At 41.2% G+C, this 27,046-nt stretch overlaps 1 protein-coding gene across 1 annotated transcript in view; it reads right to left on the bottom strand.

The window, feature by feature from the left end:
* Nucleotides 1–7,419: 7,419 nt before the first annotated feature.
* The window catches only part of PPP3CA (protein phosphatase 3, catalytic subunit, alpha isozyme), a 285,188-nt gene continuing 265,561 nt past the window's right edge, over nucleotides 7,420–27,046 (bottom strand). The window contains exons 12-15 of the mRNA XM_009885532.1: nucleotides 19,378–19,462; nucleotides 15,239–15,336; nucleotides 12,470–12,499; nucleotides 7,420–9,184 (exon numbers count right to left, since the gene is read on the bottom strand). Coding sequence (XP_009883834.1) covers nucleotides 8,991–9,184; nucleotides 12,470–12,499; nucleotides 15,239–15,336; nucleotides 19,378–19,462 — 407 coding nt within the window. The 3' untranslated portion in view covers nucleotides 7,420–8,990. The remainder of the gene's footprint in view (nucleotides 9,185–12,469; nucleotides 12,500–15,238; nucleotides 15,337–19,377; nucleotides 19,463–27,046) is intronic.

Here is a 27,046-nt window from a genome sequence, read left to right as displayed (position 1 = left end):
TGCTCTGACAGGCAGCATCTCCTGGCGCGGCCTCTGACAGCTCAGGGCTGCGTCCCCGGCAGCTGAGCCCTCCCAAGCCCCCCCCAGCAGCAGCGGGGCTTTCTGGGGACGGGAATCCCTGCACTCTCCCCAAAGCCCAGCGTGAGTCATCGTGCTGTGAGAGACGGGAGGTTATTTCTGGATTTAACTTTCTGGACCGAGGGAAACACTGCCGTGTCAGCACCCAGCTGTGCTTTTAAGAGGTGTGCTGTTTGGCAAGTCTTGCAAATCTATTTCCATACGAAAGCATGCGCATGAATCATTTCTTATAAGAAAAAGCTGTGGAGGTGAAAGGGCCAAGAGAAACTCTTTGCTGGGAGACAGCGAAGGCAAAACTGACCATTATTTTTTCTCTCCACTGTAACTAAAATAGCCACACGGAGGCAGAAAAGACCAGGAGAAGCCCCCCCTTCTCCCCCCACCCAGAGCACCTCTGCTGCTTTCCCCCACCAGCTCGTGAGGAAGGGGCAGTGCTGTCACTTATTGATGCCAACTTACTTCTGGGGCAACATCAGTGCTTCTCTCTACATATGTAAAAGCTTTTGTTACCAATATTATTTCCTCACCTCCTAAAAGAAAAAAAAAATCGTCTTATTCTCCTGCCAAGTCACCCTCTCCCTGCAAATGTGTTTTCCTAACACCACCTATTCCCAAGGAACGCTCCTAACTCTGTTAATAGGAGCAAAAAGCTTGAGCTGGTGTCCTGCTGGTGATGCTTCTGCACTCAGGGCCACCCTCTGTGGAATTCATCAAGTTTTATTCTTGTTTTTGTGAGCAGCAGCTGCCTGGACACATGGGCATCTAGGTCTAGGCGCGGTGGAGGCAATGGCAGTAGCACGGGGAACTGAGGCGAGGACACCCCGGAGGTCACACAGAGGTGTGATCCTGGTGCAGCCAGGCTGCAGTGGGGACTCTGCCGGTCCCTGCCATCCCCACCCACGGAGGTGGGTGCTACAAGCCAGGCTGGCACCAGCGTTGGCCTGCCCGGCACTGGCAGGGGGCTGGCAGCACCCTGAGGGATCTGGGAAAAGGAACTGGCAGCAAAACGGTGGCTGCGATAAAGGAAAAGGGACAAGAGGGGAAGAAAGCGGAGAGGAAAGGATGAGAAATGTACAGAAGGGAGCTCCCCACAGCAGCATTCTTCCCCCTAGTAACCCCTATCCCCCCAGTAATCCCAGTCTCCCACTGAAAACTGGGGAGGGTGCACAGAGACAGATGCAGAAGGGAAGGGGGTAACAATTTACAATGCCACAAGAATTTCTTGCTTAGCTAAATTTCTGTGTTACCTCTGAGGAAACTTTTCACCACCCAGAACTTCCTCTTTCCACACCAACAGTTGTGATCTTCCCTTCAGCTGGCTCTTTTCCACCTTAAATTTTGTTTACGGATTCCTGACATCCATAATTTATTTCTATTTGCCACACAGCACTGTAGCGAACAGCCCCTCTCACACATATTTTGGTCAGTGTTTCCTTCAAGATTTACTTTAAGTCTTTGCATATGATTAAGATCAGACCAATGGCCCTGTCGTTGCTCCATATTGATATATACTTCTGCACTTGTATATTCTCCAAGTATATTTTCAAAACATACCACCCGTTCAGAGAGCTGTTAAAGAGCAGTGCTATTTGACAAGTAAGCAAATGTGGTATTTTCTATTGTGACTGTAGGAAAGAAACTATTGCGTTTTCCTGGAATAAGTGCATTAAACTCTGAATTTGCTTCTGTCTTGATTCCTGTAGTTCTTGTTTCCATACCCTAAATCTCATTCTTGGCTTTGCTTCCACAGTCCTTTAGCCAATACATCTACTTTAAATCTCTCCCTTACCCCCATTGCATCATTTCCCACTTATTTATGCCTTGCTCTTCCTATTCAAGTGTCTGGAAAAGTTTTCTGCTACTTTTCAGCCATGATCAGCAAAGACAACGTAGCTGGACTCGTGCCGATTTTCACTGTATTCCTAGACTTCACTGGTTATCCCCAACTTACTTGGCTCACAGGTCATTTTTCCATTCCTTGTTAGCTTTTTGTTTTTCTCTGTTTATTTGAGGTGCCTATTACCTGACTAGTTTGCAAGCCCTGCCATACAAGTTTAGTTGAGATTTAAGGTCCTTGTAATTCCTGCCCTTTTATCCTGCAGAGAGCCCAGGCTTTGGCTAGTCATCCCGGCTGACATCATGGCAACTCCCTTGTATCAGGTCCAAGCCCCTTAGTCACAGGCATCCTTGCATTTAAGCTGAACTGATTCAACTCTTCAGCATGCAATCCAGCGTTCAGTCCTGCAATCTGTGCTTCTTCCTCTGCCAGGGCTGTGAGCCTCAGCCCGCTCCTCGTCATGGGTCTGCCCTCCAAAACTTTATTTCCCATGCCGTTCCCTACTCTCCTTTTACGTATGACTGCCTTCAGGTCACAGCCTGAACTCTGCCGTCATCCTGAAGTGCCCATCTAGTCTAAGGTGGATTTTATCAACCTAAATATTTGCTGTCATTGCCTACCCAAAGCCAAGGTACATTGCACAGCTTCTGTATCTCGTCATCTCAGTCTTGTAGCTTAAGCGCTCAGGTCTCCGCCAGCACTGCCTCTTCTCCCATCTACCTTGAGAAAGGAATGAAATAAATACGCCAAGCTCTCCTGCCAGCCCCACTCCTCCTTCCTTTCCTTTCTCTGGTGCCCTGGTCCATGGCTGCAGGCTTCCTCAGTCTTTTGCCTAAACATCAGCTCTGCCTCCTTGTTTAAGCTCAGCAGCATTGTCAGCCTCATATTCCCTTCAGAGTGCACTTTCTTCTCATTTTAGAAAAATGCAGTCCAAGTGCAAAGCTTATTAAATACGTACTGAAACCAATAAACCACCAACTGACAGATAAACAAATTACCTTCTCCTCAGGCAACCTCCTCGGAAGGTTACTTCTCCCTCCCCAGGGAAGCACAATATCTCTCATTTATGTGATGTCCTGATAACACATGCAGATCTGCACTACAATAATGACTGTACACAAATCACATCCTTCAGAGCTTCAGCCACTTGCCTGCTGAATCCAGGAAGGGACTACTTCCTGCAGTACAAGATTGGCCAGATTTTTTTGATGACTTCTTTGCATTCTTCTGAAGCACCGAGGATCAGCAGTAGGTGGGACACAGTAGGTGGGACAGAACAGTATGGAGACAGCAAAGAGGGTCTTCCCTCTTGCAATTGATACCGACCTGGATAATTTGCTGATCACATTTATCACCAAATTTTGCAATAAATTTCTCTTACCTTATTGGATCTGTATCATAGTACATCTCAGCTCTGTGACTGCAATGTCCCTCTGCTTCTCGTTTTCTGAGGTATGGCTCCCATTTCTTCGGCTTACAAGGCCAGAAGCGTCTTCAACTTGTCTTAAATTACTGGCATCAATATACGTTGTAGAAATTTAATGGCATATAGAGGAAACCAGGACAGGTAATTTAACTTTTCCCCCCTCTACTCAGCACCGGTGAGACACACCTGGAGTACCATGTCCAGGTCTGGGCTCCCCAGCACAAGACAGACATGGACTTACTGGAGTGAGTTCAGAAAGGACCATGAAGGTGATTAAGAGACTGGAACATCTGACCGATGAGGAGAGGTGGAGAGAGCTGGGGCTGCTCAGCCTGGAGAAAAGGTGTATAAATACTTGATGGGGGCAGTACAAAAGATGAAACCAGACTCTTCTCAGTGGGGCCCAGCAACAGGACAAGAGGCAGTGGGCACAAACTGAAATACAGCAAATTTTTAAATGTAAGAAAAATCTTTTTTACTCTAAGAGCTGTGAAGCGCTGGCACAGGTTGCCCAGAGAGACTGTGGAGTCTCCATCTTTGCAGATACTCAAAACCTGACTGGACATGGCCCCAAGCAACCTGCTCCAGCTGACCCTGTGTGAGCAGTTGGGTTGGAGGACTCAATCTCAGCAGTGCCTGCCAGCCTCAGTGAGTTTCTCTGTAACCTAACAGGCTCCTCTGGCCTAAAATGCTGTGAAATTACTCCAAGTCACAATGTTCAACTGCTCATTTAAAGCAAAAGAGGTTATTAAATACCCAGATGTCAAGTGAATTGATTGCACCATGGTTGTCTACATCAACTGCCTCAGGGATAGCTAAAGTATAAAGTGATAGAATCGTTTTGGTTGGAAGAGACCTTTAAGATCATCAAGTCCAACCATTAACCTAGCACGGCCAAATAACCACTACACCATGTCCCTCAGCACTGTATTCACACGTCCTTTAAACACCTCCAGGGATGGTAACTCAACCACTTCCCTGGGCAGCCTGTTCCGATGAAACAACCACCTCTTGCTCAAGTCTTGTTGCTGTAAGAATTGCCTAACTGGGCACCCAGACCCAAACCTCCAGCAAATGACCACGCAAGGCTCTGCCCAAAAGGGAGAGAGGGCCTTGGTGAATCCCAGAACAACTAGTGATGGCCACTAGTGCACTTCACAAAGGAGCAGACACTGTCACGTCTGCCACCATGCCTGCAGACTTCCCACTGGTCACAAAATCAGTCCTTTAGCACATTCTTTGCCAAGTTACTTTACCTAAAACAAGCTTTTGACAGGGATGACAGAGCCAAGGCAGCCCTTCCCATTGCGATTGTGTGCCGTGGCAGAATACTGCCCAGAGCACACAGTTATCTGTCAGCTTGATGAAACATGTGTCGCATAGAAAACTGAAACTGCCCTCAAGTTATTTAAAAAATATAAAATAAAAAAATCAAAGTCTCATAGAACATACATTTTATAATGCTTACGAGGCTTGATACCACAAAGTCAGCTCTGCAAGACACAAGAAAAAAATATCCCCCACCTCTAGGTCCTTCAACTCCTCCTTTTTGTGACCCCCATGGAGAAGGCTGTAAGTCCATGCATATATGAACATATACATGTGAACATGGATATATTTTTCCTAAATCACTGAAGAACCAGAAAGTTTTTCATTTTGCATGCCAAAAATGGCCATTTTTAGCAGAATCAAACATCCTCCCAAAACCTACTAAGAAAGCGATCTGCAAACTATTTTCCAAATGGTTGTTTTGGTGCTTGTGGTTTTTTAACATCTGAAATAGCTGATTCTCACATCCCTCTCTTTGTGAAAGAAGTGGGAAGATTCATGGATCTGACTAATCTGAGCAACAGTACCTTGGGGAAAAAAAAAAGGGAAACTGATTTACAAGGACTAAAAATGTAAATTCAGTTTGAACCTAGAAAGTGTCCCTAAATTTTCATTTTTTATACTCTGAACTCCACTGTTTCACTACAAAACGAAGCCAAAGAGAGAGGACAGAGATCAGGTCTGTGCTAACAAGCAGCATCTTTCAGGACCTGTTTTAGCCTTGCTTTCTGACCTCAATTTTACCGGCCAGGTTCTCAGGAGAAAGCCAAATTATGCCCAACCTCCTCTAGAGGCTCCAGACGATCCTCCTCTGGCAATAAAAAAGGGTGTCAAGGAAAATGCTGAAAGAATTTATATCTGTGCCTGACAGTTGGCAATTCTGGCACAGGCTTAAGCAGGGTTAACCTTACCGCAATTTTGGGAGAAACCCTGGACAAAATCTGAATGTTGTCTTCTTCAGAAAATGTATGCTAAGAGCTAATACACTTCAAGTTACAGTTCAATAGCTGTTGAAAAGGAAAATTATGATAGCTCAGAAAATATAATACATCTATCCAATATACTCTCTCACACAGTGGGAATAAAGTGGTTAAAAAAATACAGTGAATCCCAATGCAGGGATATGATGTAAATGATGAAAGATTATATTTTTTGGCATTAAAGTAGCATATTTGGTAAGTAGGAAGAAACCTATACTGGGAGACATATGCCGGTGCATGGCACATGACCGAGTGAGGCCACGAAATCCAAATCTCAGCCTTCAGTGCCACCAGGGTTTTTCTTCAAATTCATCTACAGCTCCTTCTGCAGCAGGAAAAAGGAAGGACAGCTGGAAGAGATGGGATGTCCTGGAAAGAGATAACCTTTGGAAATATTTTTTTTTTGTCCTTTTAGGAACATTTGAGCATAGCCTACACCACCCCTCAAAGCCAGTCCAGAACCTGCCCCGTGGTAGCATGGTGGGGCTCTCTCCAGAAAAGAGCGAGGCCATCTTACCTGGACGCAAAGGACATTTTTATTCTTCTAAGATATAAAAAGTTCAAAAATCTCCTTAACGACCAGACAGACTTTGTACATTTCCTAATGCATTACTCAGCCTGGGCTCCCTCGCTTACCCGTAAGCTCTTCGGCAATTACAGCAGGCATTTGCAAACCCACCACTGATTTGGAGCATGGATCTTTTGGGTTAAGCCTACCACTTGAGAGGTCTACGCCACACTGTCACTGCTGAGAGGAAAAACCCCTTTCCTGCTGTTAAATTGGTTTGGGCAACTGCCAGAGCCCAACTTAAATGCAACCAGACAGCACACGTTGCACTGCCCAACAGTATTGCTTTGTGTTGCACAAAGAGCCTGCTGAGCGCTAGCTCGCACGACTCCACAGAAGAACTTACCTGAGGTAACCTACAGCAGTTCAGCGAGCACGTACGCAGGACCCATCCGGCAAGTAAAGCAGTCACGCAAACTTACTTAGACTCTGCACATCTGTCCCTTGTGCTACATTTCTGTACAATCTGAAATAAAAATTTAAATCTAGAATCGATCCCACTTCCTAGCCCCTTATATTATGAATTCTCTTTATTTTTGCCACCTGTTGTATTTTGCCAAAATTAGAAAGAGCTAAAGTGGGAAAAGCACGTAAGAAAGCAGGCACTGAGCCAACATTTAATAATGCTACCTGAAAGGAGGACTAAAGCAATACCCACACTGTTGCACCATTTGGTGTTGCCCATCCGTTCTTCGCAGCATTATGGACTATGGCAGGATGCTGAGCACAATCGGGGAAAAAATAAGAACAAGGCAGAGCTTTGACAGTTTACCTCTGACTAAAAGAGAGAGCATTTGAAACCTGAAATTGTTCTTTTTTTTTTTTTTCTCCCCTTAAAGGAACATTGTAAATAATACTAATTGACCTTTTCAAACACTCCAGATGAGGTGGCGAAAGCATATAGAGGTTACGTGTTTTCTTTTGCATTCTACCTGTGGGATACATCCTACAAATTTCAGTGAGAACCCAACTTGCTAATCAGAACTTGGGAGAAATCTGCAGATGTTCAGTAGCCTAAAACAGTTGGGTAACAAACGAATTTTTTTTCTCAGTAAAGAATTAACCTTGAATCATGAAACAAGTCCTTCTTCTCTTACACTGACGGTCTTCTCCTGTCCAAAGCAAAAGAGAGCAACGAGCACACATGTGCGTGTGCCTGCGTGCGCTTCTGCGACTGAGCCAGCAAGAAAGGGAAGAGTGCTTAAGTTCATGCACATTTTTATTGAGTAGTAATATAAAATGCTTCTTTCATTGTTACAAGTGCATGCTTTGATTGCCAACATTTCGAAGTCAAATTACAAAGGCAAGGCTGTAGGCTGTAGTGAATTACTTGGGCACTTATACAATTGTTAAAAAATATCAATGGACTGTTTTGTTTTGTTTCTTTTTCTTTTTTAGAATGAACCAGTTGAAACCCGTAACTGATATACAAAGGGAAAAAAGTGAAAAAATTACACATTTTGTGGCACATGACAGAACAGAACAAATGACTAAACCATTATGACATTAACAGTTATCATGCATTTAGAATTTCACATGTAACTACAAACTTATTTAAATTTCACAAGGTTTGCTAAACATGCTACCCATCTATATGTGCACTGACAAGCTTATGTTAAAAACTTTAAGAATACTCTCCCCTTAGATTTGTCAAAGCTTTTTTTGATTACAAAATTTCAAAGGCATTAAGCATTTTCTTTTAGAGAATATAAAGTACGCCAGTATACATACATTTCCAGTATAAGTCAGACCACTAAGCGCATTACAGTCCCATACAGGCCTATACAGCCATTTTTTCTTAAAAAACATGCATAGGCAGATTTTTACAGAATATAGATGCTTTTCACTGCACTTAATATGGTGTCTTGTTCACTATACTTAAAAATGCACCACTCATAAATATTTAAATTCAGCAAGCCACAACCAAGACTTGATTTACCAAAAAAACCCAGAAAACCCCCCAAACCAAACCCCCCTAAATATAAACAGCAAAAAAAAAGATAAATGTTATCATTATTCCAGTTTTCTTTTTTTAAACAAAGTAAAGGATAATTGCTGCCAAATTAGTAAGATAAGTGTTATATTTAAAGAAGGGCATTGAAGCACACTAAAGAAACCTGAGGTAAGCATAATCTGTACAAAATTAAACTGTCGCTCTCGCTCTCTCTCTCACTCTCTCTCTTTCTTTTTTTTTTTGGCATTTTAAACAAATTTCCAACATTCTTTTTTTTTTTTTTCTTTTTTTTTCTCTTATTTTTAAAGACTGCCTAATTTTATTTCATAGCCATTGTCTGACAAGAGTAGCAAAACATTATCAATAAATAGTCCTTATTTAGTTTGTACATTTTGTTAAAAATGTTTCGATGTTGTCCATGTTTAGTGCTGCAACTGTAAACGTACAATAGTTAGTAAGAAATTAAACAAAGTTTTCATGTCCAGTAACATAATAAAAGGCCTTTCAGTAACATATCTAGACGTTCCCAATGCAGTAGGAAAACATGTTCATTCCCCTAACTTTGCAATATATACCAGCACGAGCTTTCATTTTTCTACAAGCATTTTAAAGGCATATCCAAAGGAGGTGTCTCTCTCCCCCACCCCCCCCTCCCACCAAATTAAAGTTGACGGTCTCTTCGTAGATGATTTTTGTAAACTGAATCCAACACCTGGCCCCCAGAGCAAGTAAGCTATTATCAGAGGCAAGAACATCCCACTGCTGATGCGCAGCAACCCCATCGCGCCCTGCAGCTCAACCCCCCTCCCAGACAGTGGTCACTGAATATTGCTGCTATTACTGCCGTTGCTGTCCGTGCCATTAGTCTCTGTGGAGATTGCCTTGTTGATGGAGTTAAGGTTGGCATCGGATGGCACGTCTCTGCGCGGAGGCATTCGCTCATTAATTCGATCTAAGCCTTTGGCCTCTTCGAAGCTAGTGATCTTATGCTGGGGTGAAAATCCTTTGATAGCTAAATAAAGGATTATTAAAAAGTAAAATTAGCAAGGTAAAACTCTTGGCAGCTTTTCCCCCACCTTAGCAACGAGTGCGAAAGTCCTTCTTTGTGAAGGCGGCAATGAGAAGATCTGACAACACGACCGACTCCTTACCGTACTCAGAAAGAGCTGGGGGTTAACCACCACCGTCTCTTGCAACACAACTACTTTTGTCAACAAGATGAACTTCCAAGATTTTGTTGTCCGCTGGGGTTCAGCTTAAAATGCTGAGAAGCTGACACGAAACTACAGTTTGCAATTAGGAACCATGCTTAGGGCACAGCCGTGAGCCGGGGAATTAGCATTTGTCGTCATCGCTTACAGCCTTAAAGACATCGTGCCTCGCCGGAACATCCTTAGTCAGGCAAAACTCCCATTTGACTTTCAAAGACCAGGGGGAAAAAGCGCTGGCCAGTTACAGATGGTGAGGACATGGTGAGGCCAGTTTGTGGGATATACATTAAAGCTAGGGGAGACCTGGGGCGACCCTACAACAGGGCGCCTTATGTTCTCAACACAGGCTGCTTGCTGATCGCTTGGGGCAGTTACCCTCCCCGACACGTCCCTGGACTTCTAGAAAACAGCTTGAGTCAAACAGCGGTAACGCCGTACAACACGGACCAGGATTATTGTCATTTTGGCACATTTGTACAATTTAACTTTGGAAACGCACTGACAAAGGACCAAAGTTCCAACTGAACCTGAGGACTTCTGATCTGCCCTTCAGCAGCAACATTGATGAGGCCACACCGACCTCAGAAGGCAACCACAGGCTGGGGAACGCATTTGCAGAGTGTGAATTTTGTTCTTTTTATTTTTTTTTTTTTCTCTCTTTAATTGAAGAGTTGAAGGTCTTTAGATTTAAAGCAAAAGAGAAAAAAGCACCGTAGGCAAACAGCAGGTCACAGCTCCGTAGATAATTTGTCATAGCCTTCTGTGTGTTTTTCTCTTATCTGCACCAAATCAATGCACTGCACTTCCAGAACTGGCACTTTTGCTATGCCTCTATCTTAACATGCCATAAGAGCAGAGATGGTGTGTTAGTACCAGGAAACTGCAAACTCCCTGGGGAGAAAATGGCAGGGGAGTTTCAAAGATCAAATTCAATATTCCTTCCCTCCCTTTATGTTCTCTTTACCCCAAAGAGTACTCCTGCTCTCTTTCCAAAATATGCAGTCCTGATTCTGGACAAGCTGGTAACTTCTGTTAAAAAAAAAAACCAAGCGAACAAACCCCAAAGCCCAGAACATCCCTGGTACCAATCTACCACTCCTTGCATATTTTAGGGGAGCGAGAAAAGCGTTTTCATGCTGATATTTTTGCCAACCATTCCTGTGAAAATGGATAGATCCGGTTTGCCTCAGGATTTCGTTCCTTAGCCAGTTTCACAAACATTAGATTGGAACTTTGTGAAGTGCATGGTTTTTAACATGTATTATACTTCAACTCAGAAAAAACAACAACAACATAATGGTGATTAGTCAAGTGAGCAGGGATGGAGCAGTGAAAACAGAACAGGCCCTACAGTGAGTTTTTTTCAAGGTTTTTTTGGTTTGGTTTGGTTTTTTGTGGTTTTTTTTCCCACTTTATCTTCTATGACAAAAATGAAGATGTCTAACAAGCACCCAGGCCGATCCCTTAAAGCAATAGTTTAATGGATGGCCGCGTTGAAGCTGAAACACTTGCTGTGCCTGGACCTTGCCAGTGGCACAGCCCAGTTTGGTGTCATCAGGCCCTGAATCGAACACTAGAGGGACAATTGGTAAAGGGAGAAACATTTTCTCCATCGTTAGCTTCGTCTACGTAGACTAGTCGTTACGACCACGGTTATGGTGTCTAACTAGGAAGGATGGCAAATTGAGAATTAACTTGAAGGGTGCATATTGCTGGAATGGGGGCACGTTCAATCGATTGTATTTCAAGCAGACACGTTATCGTCTGTAATACTGAGGAAGGTGCTCTGCTGTAGTTGCTGGTCAGACAACGAGTATTAGCAGTTTACATTGAGAGTATACTAAAACACAACACATAGTCACAGAAAATCACAGAAAACAGCCAAACTGTCAACGAGAATGCACACTGCAGAGTAGAGATTGCTGATAGGAATAGATAATTCCAACATAAATAGCAGCTTACTCACTGCTATTTAGAAAGCAGTTGTATTTTCTCTTACTTGTTTGTTCTGTAATTTTATTCACTGCTTTACAAAAATCAAAAACAAATTCAACTGGCCAAAAGGGCACATCTTACCAACGGACAGCAATCATCAGATTTTTTTTAGTTAACTAAAAAAAAAATACCCACAGAAAATTTGAGAGGGGCAAGAACAAAATACAACTGAAGAATTTTGTTTTAAAGGGGAATTCTGAAAATTCTTCTTCCAAAACTTTATAATGCTGAATAAATATTGCACATCTACATTGCAATACATGATTACTTAGGTTTTAACCGTAGTGTTAAAAATTGCTTAAGGGTTAAATCAGAGGTCTGTCAAGAAAGCACCAGTTTTCCATACTAAACATTCAGAAATCTTCCAAGGCAGCCAGTCGCTTTATATTTGTAGCTAAAATGGTGCTGGTGTTAATGGTTGCTCTAATGTAAATATCCAGTGTGTAAACTGCCACTACCAGAGGAAGCAGACATCTTGCAGACAAATGTCTCATGTTGTTTTACTTTTTAAAGAGAAACAGAAACATGCTGAACTGTAACAAAAGACAAATAAAAATTTTTTACTAGTGACCTAAAAGAAAGGAAACAAACTGAAGCAAAAAAGAAAAAGGTAAAAAAAAAACAACCACCAAAAACCAAAAAGAGAATATTTAGAAAAGCTGTGTGTTTTCCTCAACCAGAGATTGCTGAGGATGGTTTGAGGCAGAGACAAGACCCAGCCTCCAGCGCACAGCTTTTGAGCTATGTGTCACAGAGCATTTACGAGCTGCTGCCGAGTTGTGTCCCATGAAAACCAACTCCCCTGACCTCCTTCTGTGGCATTACTCAGTGCTTAGTTCAACATACAGCAATTCCAACGTGATTGTAACTTTCAGAAAGAAAAAAAAACAAACACCACAACAGCAACAGATAGGGAAAAAAAATAAACGAAAAAACATTTTCCCCTTTAAAGCAATTACATTTTGGTTAATACCGAGCCACAATTGTTAGCCCAACACCCACACAATCTGTACAAGCTACAGCAAAATGAATACACCCAGCAGAGCCCTTATCTGTTGTGGCACCAACAGAAAGGGGACTGGCCAATTTACCTTCATCAGCCTCAATAGCCTCAACAGTAGCTGAAGAGAAGAAAGGGGTAGCAAAACGAATGAGAAAAATGAGCAGAGGATTTTAACTCTAAGAACAAGTCAGTGAATAGCAAAGGAGCTACAACACTAATGTTACTGTAAGTGCTGGATTTTGGCAAAACAGACACACAGAGAAATGCTTACACAAAACCAATAATTTGCAGATTGAATTAAGCTATAGTTTGTTTTGAAGCAGAAGTTTCACAAACTAAAAGTTCTTAAAGACACATTTGAGTAGTTTCCTTTTGACTCAAAAGAACTACAAAATGAAAATGTCTTCCATATTGCACATCTGACCTGAAAAGGTCATTGTATAATTCTCCCAGCTTTGAATAAGAGCAGTCTGATTTGCCCTGTCAAAAGAGAATGAAAAATGGCATAAAGCCATCTCACAAAACTCGTACCACTTGTGGTGCCAGCTTGAAAAGTATTAGCTGCCAGTACAAGGCAAAAGAGCCACATACACAACTTCTCAGATTTTTTTTTTTTTTCTCTCTCCTGACTAAAAGAAACCTCCCCACAGCACGGGACAGAGTTTGCTCAGACAGCTTTGCCTTTGCTTGCAATCTTGCCCAGTCTGCTCCATCTGTCAGCATCTTTTTTGTCAACCCAGTCTCTTAAAACAGCTTTCTTCTAATATTTTCTTTAAATCAACGGACATTCGTATGAGATTGAAAGCTGTTGGACCTCCAAAATTGCAAAGTCTGGTCAGAGAGAGAAAAGTGTGCAACTGGGAGGTCACTGCAGTATTATGAATACCATGTTACCACTGTTTTGAAACCATTCATTGTTCTTAAAGACATAATTTCATTTGAATTCTACCCATCAGCTTTGGCATGAATTTGTTTCTACAGTCAGAGATTTAGAAGCTGATGCAAGTCAGCAAATGCAATCCAATATAGCAATGGTACAGCCAAAATATTTTAAAAGAAATTTTGATTTTCGTGAACTTCCCTGGTTTAGACAATAGCTCAAGAAGCCAAGTTTTTAGGAATTCCTCTCTTCCTTTTTGTCTTATTTTCCACTATGTCAAAGGTTTTTTCGTCCTCCATAAAACCCAAACTTTTTTTTTTTTTGTAATTAGGATGTTAAATATGGACTGAGATCAATACTAAAATATGTATACTATTATCTTGCTGCATGGGGAAATGAGAGGAGCTAACCCGCATGCACCAAGGTAAGCCTATGCCTCTCAAGCTACAGAGCAAGAGAGATGGCAAAAATCAAGGAATGAAACTAATGCAAACTTAAAAGAAAAGGAAACACGGTAACTAGGATGAGAAATTAAAATGAATAACCAGATCCAAACCAGCACTGACACATTAGAAAAAAAATGACGACTAAAACATATACTTCCACAACAGAACATACTAGTCATATTTTCTGTTAATACATATGGCAATATGAATTTGCGCTTAACAGAAACTATGTAAATTTCAGATTATTTGGTGAATGGGGTACTACGTGTTATCTAATGCAGAAGCTTGTGTATAGTAATGTTTTACTAAGCCAGAATACTGCAGTATGAGGAGATTTTCCTTTTAGCCATTGTAACAAGAACTTTAGGTAATTTTCTCAAATTCATTTTAATTCCTAATATTTTGCCAGGGCAACAACAGCAGTTTCCTTGGACCAAATTTTCTGACAAATGTAAAGCTGCTATATGGAGAAAAGCCTAGGTAAAGACCGCAACCCCATTAAGAAAGGCATCCTGTGGAATCATATTGCAGCATTTTCAAAGCAGAACGTTACTATGTCCGTAACACACAAGTCATCAAAAAGAAAAAAGGGAAAGGAAAAAAGGGGAAAAGAAGGTTTACCACCGTATACCTGAATCTTCTAGGTAAAAGAGACAGTAAAGGGAAAAATACAGAGAGAGAATGCTCCAGGAAGGAAACAGGAAAACAAGAGGCTGAGACTGTGTTAAGGTTATAAAGCATTTCTATTTCTTACATCTACTGCCAACAGAACCTCAATAAGCAAGAGACATTCTTGTGTGCCTGCAATATACTCTACAGCAATACACACAGAAAAAAGCAGGAGAGCTTACAGTAGTAAATTAAGTACTTTGCAGCTCCTTATTCCAAAAGGAATATTTCATCAAAGGCAGCCCTACTATAGACTTACAGATTTCCTGTAACAAGAAGCACTCGGTATAAAACTGAACTGACAATCTGTATTGTGTTTGTGTACAAGGCAAACGCAGTGTTTCTAAGAGCCTCCCTTCACTTGGGCTTAAATCAGAGAGAAATTGTTCTCATGCTGTCACCTAGAATTGCTAGGAGAGAAAATCTAATTCTCGAGCTATTTTCCATTGGTGATTCTCTATGAGGAAGAGCAAATCAGGTAAAATAAAGAGTTTGAGTGTCACTATCTAAGCTGAACCTTCAGTACTCCGTGTATCAAAGGCTGCTCTTAAAAAAACCCCAAAAGATGCTGTAAACTGTGGAAAGAGCGCACTTCACATGCAATGCTGATCTACCATTCTGAACAGTTAATTTTCAGGGACTTCCCCACCCCCATCTTTCTTTGAAAATCAGTGGTATGTAATAAGTCTTGAGAAGTGGCCTTACATGAACTGCTCACAAATGCTCCAGTACAACACACCGCCTGTTTTATTCTGTCCTTTATTTTTTTCTGAGAAGACTGCAGCTACTTTTCTCGGGTTCTGCAGTTGAAAACCAATTCTTTTTTTTATACATAATGACACACACAGGCAAACATGCTTACCGCTTTGCAGTGTTTGTTTTCCTCCAGAGAGCACACCACTGGGCAGCATTCCTGTTGGAGTCAAACCTTTCAGCGTCAGCACACTTTCACTCTCTTCTCTGCAGAAGGGAAAAAAAAAACCCAAACAAACACAAAAGTAAATAATTGTCTTTTTTTTAAAAACAAGGAACACATTTTAGACACCTTAAGCTACACCTGCCCTGCAATGATTTGGTTATCTCCCATCTCCTTCCCAGGATAGACTGGAGCCAGCGATAACACCAGCACCAGCGCAGTTCCCCTCACTGCTATGTAAGTGGTTCACCTTTGCACCACACCATACACAGACTCCCACTACAGTTACCACTATAACCTGCACCTATGAAACAACCTATAGCATACGTTTGAATATATATACATAAAACCACAGACTTGATAGGAGGAAGACCAAAGGAGCAGTTATTGCCAACAATACATTTACGTGTCTTACACCGTATGGTCCAAAAATCAACTTAAATTATTGTTTTGCTTCTGTCTGCATTAGCAGTCAGGTGCATTATTTATTAATGATCATCAGCCACTTAAAGAAAAGCAGCTAAAAGCTCATTAAAATTAATAAGCCCTTCCATCTTTACTAGCACTGTTCTTAATAGTTTTGTATGGTAAAAAAGATACAGGATTCAAGAAAATGTTTTAGGAAACCTAAATATGTTTTGCTGGTCGGCAAATACATATAGCTTTTAATATATGGCAAGAAGAATACAACAGCTCTATTCAGAGAAGCTGTTAAATACAGCTTTCTATGAGGACTGTAATGCTGTCTTTGATGACATATTTTCTCAGCAGCAAAATTGACCCCAATTCTTTAATAGAAACCTATTTTGAAGTGCTTTACTTTGAAATATACAATGACATTAAGCTGAAGGAAGCAAGCACGAAGACAGAATTTAGTTCCATACTCACTTGAGGATAATGTGGTTTTGTCTATCAAAACTCTCTCAGCAATTCTACTATTTACAATTTTCTTTAGATCTATGTGCCCTGAATTACTCATGTATTTCAAACAACTCTTATTTACCTACTACATATACTCTTCAAGTTCTATTTTTAGTTTGAAAATGATTCTCCTTGTACACACTTTTCTTTGTGTAATAGTCAAAATCAAATTGTGAACGTTTTCCTTCCAAGTTTCCTAAGCAATTAGAACTAATGTAACAGCCAAATATTTCCAGAATTATTTTCATCATCAAGAGTTACACACCAAAGTTTTTGCCTTCTCTCAATTATTTGCCCCTGCAAGCAAATGCATAAGCTGCATTTTCAATTCAGTCCATTTAATCTCTTTTTTAATTAAACCGCAATGGCACTTTTAGCTTCACCTTCATAGGATAAGTTTATTCACTGTATTTTTATTAGCATTAAACTGCAGATTCCCCAGAAACCTCTATATCAAAAAAAAGAGATTTTTTAGCCTTCAGTGTTCTGTATTTTCTATTTGATGTCCTTTACTTCCATTTAAAAAAAAAAATAAAATAAACTGATTAGATATTTTATCTACCTCCCTCCTGTCTAAAACTATCCAAAGAAATGTCAGACTTGAGAAAAAGTTGAAGAGAGACAATGACAAGGAATCATGAGGCCTTCCACTGAGCTTAAGCCAATGATGAAGCTCATTTATAACCTTTGAAACTCAATACAACACTATTTTGATATCTAATTTTGAGACTAAAGTGGCTGAAATGACCTGTTTTACATTCAGGTTACATCCTCAAGGAAAGCGGCCACTCCAGCTCAGAGAGGAGCTCAGAGAGTCCTTCGAAGGTGGTCAGATCAGGTGCTGATGATTTGGAAACACTTTTCAAGAATTAGTGAAATAAATTTCATAAAAGAGCAATGAACCTTCAAAGGTTTCTGAAATAGGCTGGCTTAGATGATGGTGCCACCACAGTCTTTGGGGCGCTACACACAATTATCAGACACTCAATGTGTTACACACGGATTGTGCTGGCAAGACAGAAAAAATAACCCGGGCTTTTCAATAGGAACAGTATTTGCAAGAATAACCTCCTGTAGTTTTTGCTGTCTAGAAGCCTGTCACCTAACCTTTCCCAGCAAAAGAGAAGAAGAGGTACTCCCAGGGCAGCAGTGGTGGCTGGGATGAAACGCCACCCATCCCCCTGGAAGACTGGTCAGCTGAACTGCCCATTCGAGGGACCTGTTTATTTGCTGACTATGCCTCTGACCACAGTAAGGATGCACTGTACTTGCTGGCTAAAGCTACAGGAGAACAAATATACTCTTCATCTTCAGTCCCTCCTGCAATGTTTTACGGTCCCTCAGTAACCAAAAACTGGAAAAGGCTCAGCAGCTTCAGTGAGTGAATCACTGGATTCTCCTCTACCAGATAAAGTCCATTCTGGTCTTCCGGAGATGTTGGGATGCATGTGGTAGGGGTGAAAAATTGTCTCATGAACAACTCTGAGATGAATTTGACTGCTTTCCAGGGAATCATCGAGACTGATTTCCATCAGTGCCTCAAAACGTTGATTTTCGTGAAATAATTCAAGAGGGCTCAAAGTTTCAAACTAAAACCCTAAGGTATGAGGCTCATGCATATCACTTTAAACAGGGCCCGTGCAAGAATTATGCTGTACCCTTCTTCCATCCTTGAAACCACTGAAAGGCTCCTGCCCCTTAGTTCCCTTTGAAAAAGTCTTTGACATATAGGTGATGTCAATCATCTGCACGTTATCAAAACCCAAATGTATCATCTGAGCATCCCATTGCAGGCTTTTCTGTATATTTAACTCCAGGCTTCTGTTAAATTTAATAAATTCTGTATTTCAAAAGGTGCTCTGTAACGAAATGCAGCGGATCCAGAAGCTGCAGTTCAAGGTTATGGGAGAAAGCCAATTTTCCCAAACTTTGTTTGCTCAACTATCATCAGAGAAAAATAATCACGCTGTTTTTTGAAGGTGGTGGCAATGTCAGCTCCAGGCTGTCTGCCAGGCTTGGTACAGAGGAGCAGGTGGAAACATTTGATTGCTCCCCCGTCTTGTTTAGGGAAAAGGCATGATGCCAACTGTTCTTTTTTTATGGGTACCACTTTGAAGTAGCTCGTGCATCACTAGTAATTCACATGTAGCACTTTGGGAACCCCAGGTACAAAGTCCTCCATCACGGTATGCTATTTAAAGCTATGCTGCTGCAATCTGCAGCACGTGGGCAAACGGCTGTGTCCATGCAAAGCCCCACCGACAACCTGACCGCTGCTTGCAAGCTGCAGAGGAGTCTCAAATCAAGCAAGTTTGAGAGTTTAATCTGAAATTAAGAGGGCATTCTTCAAGTAACTATTTTTATTTCCTCTGTTTATACCGATCGTACAATCACACCAATACATTTTTTAAAAATCCCTTGATTTTGCACTAACCATAATAGCCACAAACTGACTACAGCAGAGCAACTACAATTTCCTGAGGAAAAAATCCCTCTGCTGAAAGGGAGGGAGAACTGTATTTTCTATATTTAGACTTCAGCACAGCACAGTACAGCATGTTTTCTCTTCTGCTCAGAGACATCAAATGGAGAGTTCTAAACATTGGGTAGCAATTAGTTACTCATGTTCATGTGTTTGGGGGAGTGCAGCCCAAGGTAACGAGTTGCTGTTGTCTGCACAATGATTTCCTGGATTTTTAGTTAAATGACCCTAATGCTTTCATCTTTAATCATCTTTACTCATGGCTGTGGCAACAACTGTGGGTGACAAAGTGGGACAGTTGGCTTCCCTTTTAATGAGACAAAATGTGGAACATACCCTTTCTCCACATTTAACTCTTGCCTTGCAGTGGCTAAGAGTTAATTAGTACACCTGGTGATAAAAAGCCTTAGAAAGGGGTAATTGCAATTTTCTTTGCTGATGTCTTTTGTTTGTTTGTCTGATTTACATGCAGCAAAAGCCCCGAGGAAGAATATTATTCAGAGCTGTAATAAATAGCGGTATTGTATAAATAAAACAATCTTTAAAAGGTTCCAGCAAAACTCAGTTGGGTGGTATACTAAAATACCAAATTTGCTGTTTGATTAACAGTAGAGTGCTCTAAGTAATCATTCAAAGATGTCCTTTAACATTAAAAAGAATCTGAAACAGCACAAAACCTTACCTTAACACTGAGAAAACTCTAGCCATTTTTCCTATTGCTCTTATCTTGTTTCTTATAACTTCCTTTCGAGCAGCAGCTGTTGCTCCTATGGAAAACACATTAAAAACAGTTATAGGAATTTGTAAACAACACATCACTATTCTGAACTCCAAATACAACCCCAACCATATTAAAGCCAAGGTTTGCCAAACTAAGCCACATTTGTAGTCAGACCTGAAAACACTATTTTTTTGTTATTTACAGCTCAAGACTGATCACTTTTGAACAATCTAGTTACTGGTACCTTTGGAGATGTGATCCTTCTCCTGCTACACATGCAAGCTGCATGTTTTTTCATCAATGTAAGCTTATTTTCCATTTCAATAACAGTTTCAGAGACCATACTCTTTTGAAAACAAGTTTCTCAGAAAAGAGCAAAAATGTCAAAAAGATACTCAACATGAACAGTGCCCAATCCACAAAAAAAAAAAAAGTTAAAAGGAAAGTTAAACAACAATGGAGTTAAAATCTATTTCATAATCTTATCATTTTAAGTGAAAAACAATCACGTTTCACTTTCTTAAAAAAGTGACTGAGTTAAGCTTAAGGCCAAAAGGGTTCAGTCAGGGTTTTCCCATCCCTAGTTAAAAAGGATTTAAATCATTATAAAACCTAAAGGCAGAGTCCTGAAAACCAGCAGGAAATGGTAGGGATTGCGTTGGCTTGCATAGTTGCTCCATAGAGCAACTTCCTTCTCATCACTGCTATGGCCTGCTCAAAATTACAATTACTTTGAAATTTGTGCACTCACACAATAATCTGCCTTACGAAAAACATATGCTGGAACAGAGACTACAGTTCAGCTAAGTTTGCATGTGTACTTGTTACTTGGATATCATCAAAAACCTAGCATATTATCTGTGCCTCCAAGAGAGGACCACCTGAATGGGAAAAGCAAATAGTACTAAGTTATCAGAAGGAGGCATTTCTTTCAATAAGGACCTCCCACATCCCCAAGAAAATGCCATGTTATACTAAGTAAACCAGTTTGGTTTGATTATCACAGTCGTAACCACATACATCATGAAGATTTCTCCCAGAGGTTTCTGAATGACAGGTAACTTTGGCTTATGTGGATGCTTCCTGACAACTCCTGCCTTGGAGGTTCAGGAGCGCAACCTGAAAACCACTACGCATCACACCAACGCTTCCTTCTTCACTGCTCCAGAAATCCAGGACAAAACTGAAAATTTTTATTTTCAATTCCTGGCAAATCGATCCATTTTATAAAGGGGAGTCCATCATGGAAGCTAAGACAGCAGAAAGGGCCAAAAATGAGGGAGGTGGTTACAGCAGCAGAAGGGACATCCCCGGGGAGCCAAGGCAACAGCAGAGACAGCCGCCTGCGGGTGCCGGGCAGGGGAGCAAGGCGCTGTCGAATGTGGGTGATGGATGCAAGAGGTGAAGACACAGCCAGGGGTATCATGAGCACCAAGTGACTTCAGCCAAAAGGGGTCAGAACGAAACGCGGGCTCTGCTGAACTCAATGGCAAAAGTCCCATCTGCTTCAGTGGCACCGGCGTTTCACACGCTGCTCCTCCTTTGTGCAGTCCCAGCTGCTCTGGGCACTGCTGGAGAAGTCCAACGCTGCCACGCAGGAGATTTGCTGGGTGGCTTCTGGCAGCTGACGGTGCAATAATTCTCACCGTTTCAGTTTTCTACACACATCTCTGCTGTTGGCAGCCCCATGGCTCTTCTACCAGGCATTGTCATCTTTCCTACTGCAGGTTACTCAATAACAATTAAACTCTTAAGAGTTTGAGACTACTGGTGGAAACGCAAGCATTGCTTCATGATATTTACTACATGACTAGGTGGGCTGGCTGATACCCTGGCATTTTAGAAGAGGTGAAAAGGAGGTACATTTTCTTTTTCCTGTGTTTGAATTCCAAAACAAATAACCATCTTTTGCAAAAAAATCCTTTCAAAATGGAAAATAAACTCAACTCACAAATCCTTGAGCTGTTCAAAAGAAAGCTGAGTGACTGTAGAAATGAATATCACAGATAACAACATAAAAACTTGATGAATCTCACTGCAACTTTTAACATTGTGGTCAAGATCAAATTTAACCCCAAATAGTGCAAGGGGTGAGTTTGGTAAAGTGAAAGCTCGACAGCTACGCACAGGGAATCCTGCAGAGCTGCTTATGGGGTCGTGTGTCCCTGACCAGCCCGTGTACAAATGGGTCCACATGAGTGACCTCAGATGTGCCCACAGCTATCACAATCTCCACGCTCAAATGTCGATAACTGTATGCTTACGTACTGGGAGATGTTCATACATCTGCTGAGGAGCCTAAACTAGATGTCTTACAATCATGCATGCTGCTTTTGCACGGATCCATGTTTTGGGGCAGGTGCTAATGCATTATTTCCAGGCATTTCTAATTGTCCTTCTAGACTGTCTCGAAATTATGAGCCTTTATCTTGAAGTTCAAACTGAAAGAAACTACACTCAGAATGCTGGCTTTCAAATCTCCCACATATGATAAAAATACAAAGAGAAGATGTTAAAAATACAAAGGTAAAAAAAAAGAAAAGAAAGTCTTAGGCAGAAATGTCTAATTCTAGACAATAAAGAGTGGGAGAAACAGCTGTAATTCAGCTGAATTAAATAAAATATATTTGCAACAGCTTAATGAAAAATTTAAATTAAACAGCAATGATTCAGCTGGGTTCTTCAGGAAATAGAGGGGGTACATTCCTGCCTCAGTTACTAACATCTCACCAAATTGTACTCTCAAGATACGCAGGACATGGTTTTCAGCCTTTTTTACCCTGAAAGCACTAAAGCACTTCAAACACAATTTGTCTTCCCCCCCATGCCACTATCTACTTATTTATTACAAACCCACACTGTTCTTGTAGAGCTTATAAGTCTATTCAACCTTTTTAAGTCACTGTATAACTTCCGGAAGAGTTGAGAACTCAAAACTAGAAATAAATTTTATGACTGAAGTGAAATACAATGCCCTACACTAAAAAATAAAATAGGAATGGAAAATAATACTTAATTATGAAACACAACAGGCTTAAAGGCAGCATTTTGTTTCTCATCAATACACATGATAAAACATTACTAAAATATACACTTAAAAGATTTTTGTCTCCACTGAATTTCCTAATTTGTAACAGATCTCACTGTTGTGAAAATGACTTAAAATAGTCTATGTTTACTAAATAATAGTAACAATTTTATTCATCCTATTTGGTTTTTTTTAAGCATTATTTGCTAAACAATGCACCTGATATTCATAATGTTTTATTGCCCCGTTAGTTTTGGCTGAATACCACTAACCTGATACAGTATTTGGATTCCCAAACTATTTATACATAAATCTTAGACTCACATTTCAAGTATGAATACTCCAGTTTCGTGTTCTGAAAGTCACTATTACTGCAAATCCTTACGAATTACTTCAGCTACTCTTAAGCATACACTTCTGTGAAAGTAAATGGGTCATAACCTGAGAACTGGCTATGGGTAAACAGGTTACTTCAGTTTTACTACAATCCCTGGGAAAGTTCTGGAACGAATCCCCCTGGGGGGCTATCACAAATCGAATGAAGCACATGATTGGGAAAAGCCAGCACGGATTCACCAATGGCAAATCGTGCTTGGCAAACCTGATCGCCTTCTACAACAAAGTAATCTGCTAGGTTGATGAGGGCCAAGCAGTGGACATTGTCTGCCTGGATTTCTCCAAAACATGGTTCCCCACAGCCTCATCCTAGAGAAACTGATGCGTTAAGGTCTAGACAAGTGGTCTGTGTGGTTGGTGGGGAACTGGCTGACAGGCCGCAGCTGGAGGGCAGTGGTAAATAGCTCCTTTTCAAACTGGCAACCTGTCACAAGTGGGGTCCCCCCAGGATGGACACTGGGCCAACACTGTTTATTACCTTCATAAGTGATCTGGATGATGGGATCAAGTGTACTGTGATGAAGTTTGCTGATGATACCAAACTGAGTGGGCACGTGGACACTTTGGAAGGGAGAGGCACCCTGCAGGTAGACCTGGATAGGCTGGAAGAGTGGGCTAACAAGAACCTTATGAAATTCAACAAGAACAAATGTAAGGTCTTGCACCTGGCAAAACATAACCCAGGAGCGCAGCACAGACTGGGATCTACCCAGCTGGGGAGCAGCTTTCTGGAAAGGGACCTGGAGGTCCTGCTGCTGTGGCAAATCAAGCCAACAAGATGCTGGGTTGCATCAACAAGGGCATCACCAGCAGAGACAAAGAAGTCATTATCCCACTCTACTCGATGCTTGTCAGGCCACACGTGGAATACTGTGTTCAGTTTTGGTTCCTGCAATACAAAAAAGATGTCGACAGGCTGGAGAGGGTCCAGAGAAGGGCCACCAAGATGATTAAAGGACTGGGAAGCCTCCCATATGAGGAAAGGCTGAGAGAACTGGGTTTGTTGAGCCTTGAGAAAAGAAGGCTTAGGGGAGACCTCATCACCACGTTCCAGTATTTAAAGGGTGGCTACAGAGAAGACAGAGACTCCCTTTTTACAAGGAGTCACATGGAAAAAGACGAGGGGTAAAAGTTACTCCAGGGGAGATTCCAATTGGACACAAGAGGAAAATTTTTCACAATGAGAACAATCAGCCACTAGAATAATCTCCTCAGGGCAGTGGTGGATTCCCCAACATTGGATGCTTCTAAGATTCAGCTGAACAGGGTGCTGAGCCATCTTTTTTAGATTCTGCTTTTTCCAAGAAAGGTTGGACCAGATGATCCTTGAGGTCCCTTCCAACCTGATAGTCTATGATTCTATGAATTTTAGCCTTTTCAAACACTGCCTGATATCCTCTTAAGTTTTTACTTTCCTTTCAATATCTGAACAAACCCTATTTGCATAAAGGAACTTAAAATACCCCACCAAACCTCATGAACACAGCCAAGTTTAAAATATGAGTGGAAAAATTATATGGTAGGTAGAATAAAAGCTTCAAATCTTACTTCAGTAATTTAACAAGTTCTATTGGATTTCGGATTTGTAGCATCCAAACATAGATCTTGCAAGCTGGATACGTAGAACTCGATCAAACAGATAGAAAACAATACTGAGTAAAAAAGCCAAACCCAAATCCTCTCACTGGTATCTTAATATATGTATTAACTAATTAAGCATTAGGAAAATTAATGAAACTTAAGCCTTCTAACTTTTTGAATACCTTTCTTCTGTGCATAAATGGGATCTTCTTATGAATTCCAAAGGGGGGGAAAGAAAAAGATCAGTGATGTTTGTAGAATGAAAATAAAAAATAATACAGAACATTTGACAACATCAATGGAAACTCAATATTTAAGTAAAGTCTGAAAAACAGAAAAGAAACAAATTAGGCAGAGAACATCCAAGAGGAAAGAAACAGATTGAGAACGATGGGGGGAAAAAAAAGAAAAAAACCACCTTTTCAGCTGAAAGCCTTGTTAGTAGGTTTTGCAGGAAACCAACATGCAGGCAGAAGATCAGCAGTGAAGCTTAGCCTTGGTGTTACCACCCCTTGAACAAATACTTTCTCCTACATTATTGCAGCTTAATCACTTCTCAAAAGCAGCCCCCCCAGTCTACGTGGCGTGTGCCTACCTGATGACACCTCTTTTCTAGAGGAATCAAGCCAATTCTTCCAGTTTATTTATGTCTGATATCTGACATAGCTTACTATCATAGACATGTCTGCTGCTTCTACCAAAATGTGTTCTACCTACTGCTCGCGTGCATCAGTTCAAATGGTCCAGCAGCTTACAGTTATCAAATCCGAACACCACCCTGGTACAAGGTATTGCATTTTAAAATCAACTATGTTTGAAAGCAAGACAAGTGCAACACTTGGTGCCCAGGCACAACTGCACTGTGACACGCGTTTTGGGGACACTGGTTATCTAGTGTACGCTGCTAGGTTGGTTCAGAGGCAGAGCACACCTACGTGCCGCAGTACGGCTCACATGAAAAATGCTTTGGACATGAAAACAACCATACCTGGCCAAATAAATGAATGAATAAATAAATAAAAAGATCACATTATAATGCTCCTCTGCCACTAACTCACAGAGATCACGTACACATTGCAGCCCAACCTTCCTAGCTTGGAGGAAGAACAAACACAAACCAGTGGGAAACCCCCTCCATTTCTCTCCTAGTTAAAAATGAACTCATTGAAAAGCTAAGACTCTCTCATCTACCCAGGCAGCGTTATGAACACCCTTATCAAGACATTGGTAAGTAACTGAGACTTAATAATGAGGCCTCTGCTTTTGCTCAATCAGCGTCTGCGCTATTTGGCGCAGAGCTTGTCCCAGGTGCAGTTTATTGCACTGAAGAGCTGTGACAAATTTCCTATGCCACTGTTCACAGCAGAACCAGGTTTTGATCGGCAGGAGATGTTTGAATTGGTAATTCTCTTCAGGCTCGGACTACAGCACGGTATGGGGGAAGCCGTATTCCAACTGAGGAATAAATGCTGCAGCTAGCACCATGACAGCAGCTTTCCCATGAGAAGGCTGCGAGCTACAATGTTGAAGGCAATAAAAAAAATTAATGCAGGTAATTTAGGAGTGTCTTTATGCCAAATCATGATAGCGATGCATACAAAACAAGCAGTGCATTTGTGTCAAGTTGTCTCTTACATTATTGCACCCTTTTAATTAGCAGCTTAGTTTTGTGGTTTTTTTCAATCAAATGCATGAGGCCAGAAATGTTGCTAATTAAAATAAAACAGGACTCTGACTATATGCTGGCTGGGTAGAGGTATTTGCAGCTCCTGTTGCTAAGCGATATGTTTGATGCACAAACCATACAGCACACGAGCTAACTTTCACCCAAGACATTTTTTGCTGGATCAGGTTGTATTGCAACCACCCTAGCAAACAGGGAAGAGAAAGTACAGCAAGAGGAAACCATCAGAGATAAGGAAACTTGACTTATCATATCCTCTCATTTTTAAAGCAAGAGAAACCAAAAGGCCAATGCAGGCCAGCAGGGAGATATGGGCTAAAGGGCACTACGATTGCTATTTAGGCTTTCTCCCACTAAGCACACAGAGAAACTGCCTACAACAAATTGATCAGATCCCCATGATGTGTCTCCTTATGCCAATAAAAAAGTAAAAAAAAAAGGAGGGGAAAAAAAAAGGGACTACATGCTGTTCAGCATCCTGCTTATGGCTAGATGCAACATGCATGATTCAGAAATAATAATAATAATAATAATTATGATAACAATAATAATAGAAAGTAAAAGGGCTCACAAAACCACCATGCAGTGAGAGCAAGGTCAGGCAATACTGATGGGGGTTACTTTTGAATGGGGAAGTGAGAGGGCAAGAAAGTGTAAGAGAAGGTAACAAATGGATGACCAGTGCAAACCATAGTGATGGATCATTCTCATTACATGTGGGAACCCCGGTCAGGGCATGTTCAAACTGCAAGGAGAGAAAGGAAATCAGCAGTGAGCCCTGAAAACTACCAATGATGCAAAAATAGGTAATGATTTTAAAGAATCATTCCATCAAACAAAATTTATCTGCTCTTGCAGATATCAGGCATTTCCTTCTATGGGAAATACTGCTAAAGAAAAATGTCAGTGGGCAAAGAGGACTGTCCTACTGCAGTCCTCCA

This window comes from Charadrius vociferus, unplaced genomic scaffold (assembly GCF_000708025.1).
Source record: "Charadrius vociferus isolate BGI_N301 unplaced genomic scaffold, ASM70802v2 scaffold55, whole genome shotgun sequence".
NCBI lineage: Eukaryota > Metazoa > Chordata > Aves > Charadriiformes > Charadriidae > Charadrius > Charadrius vociferus.
The sequence above is the reverse complement of the archived record's forward strand: the minus strand, read 5'-3'. Positions and strand labels throughout refer to the sequence as shown.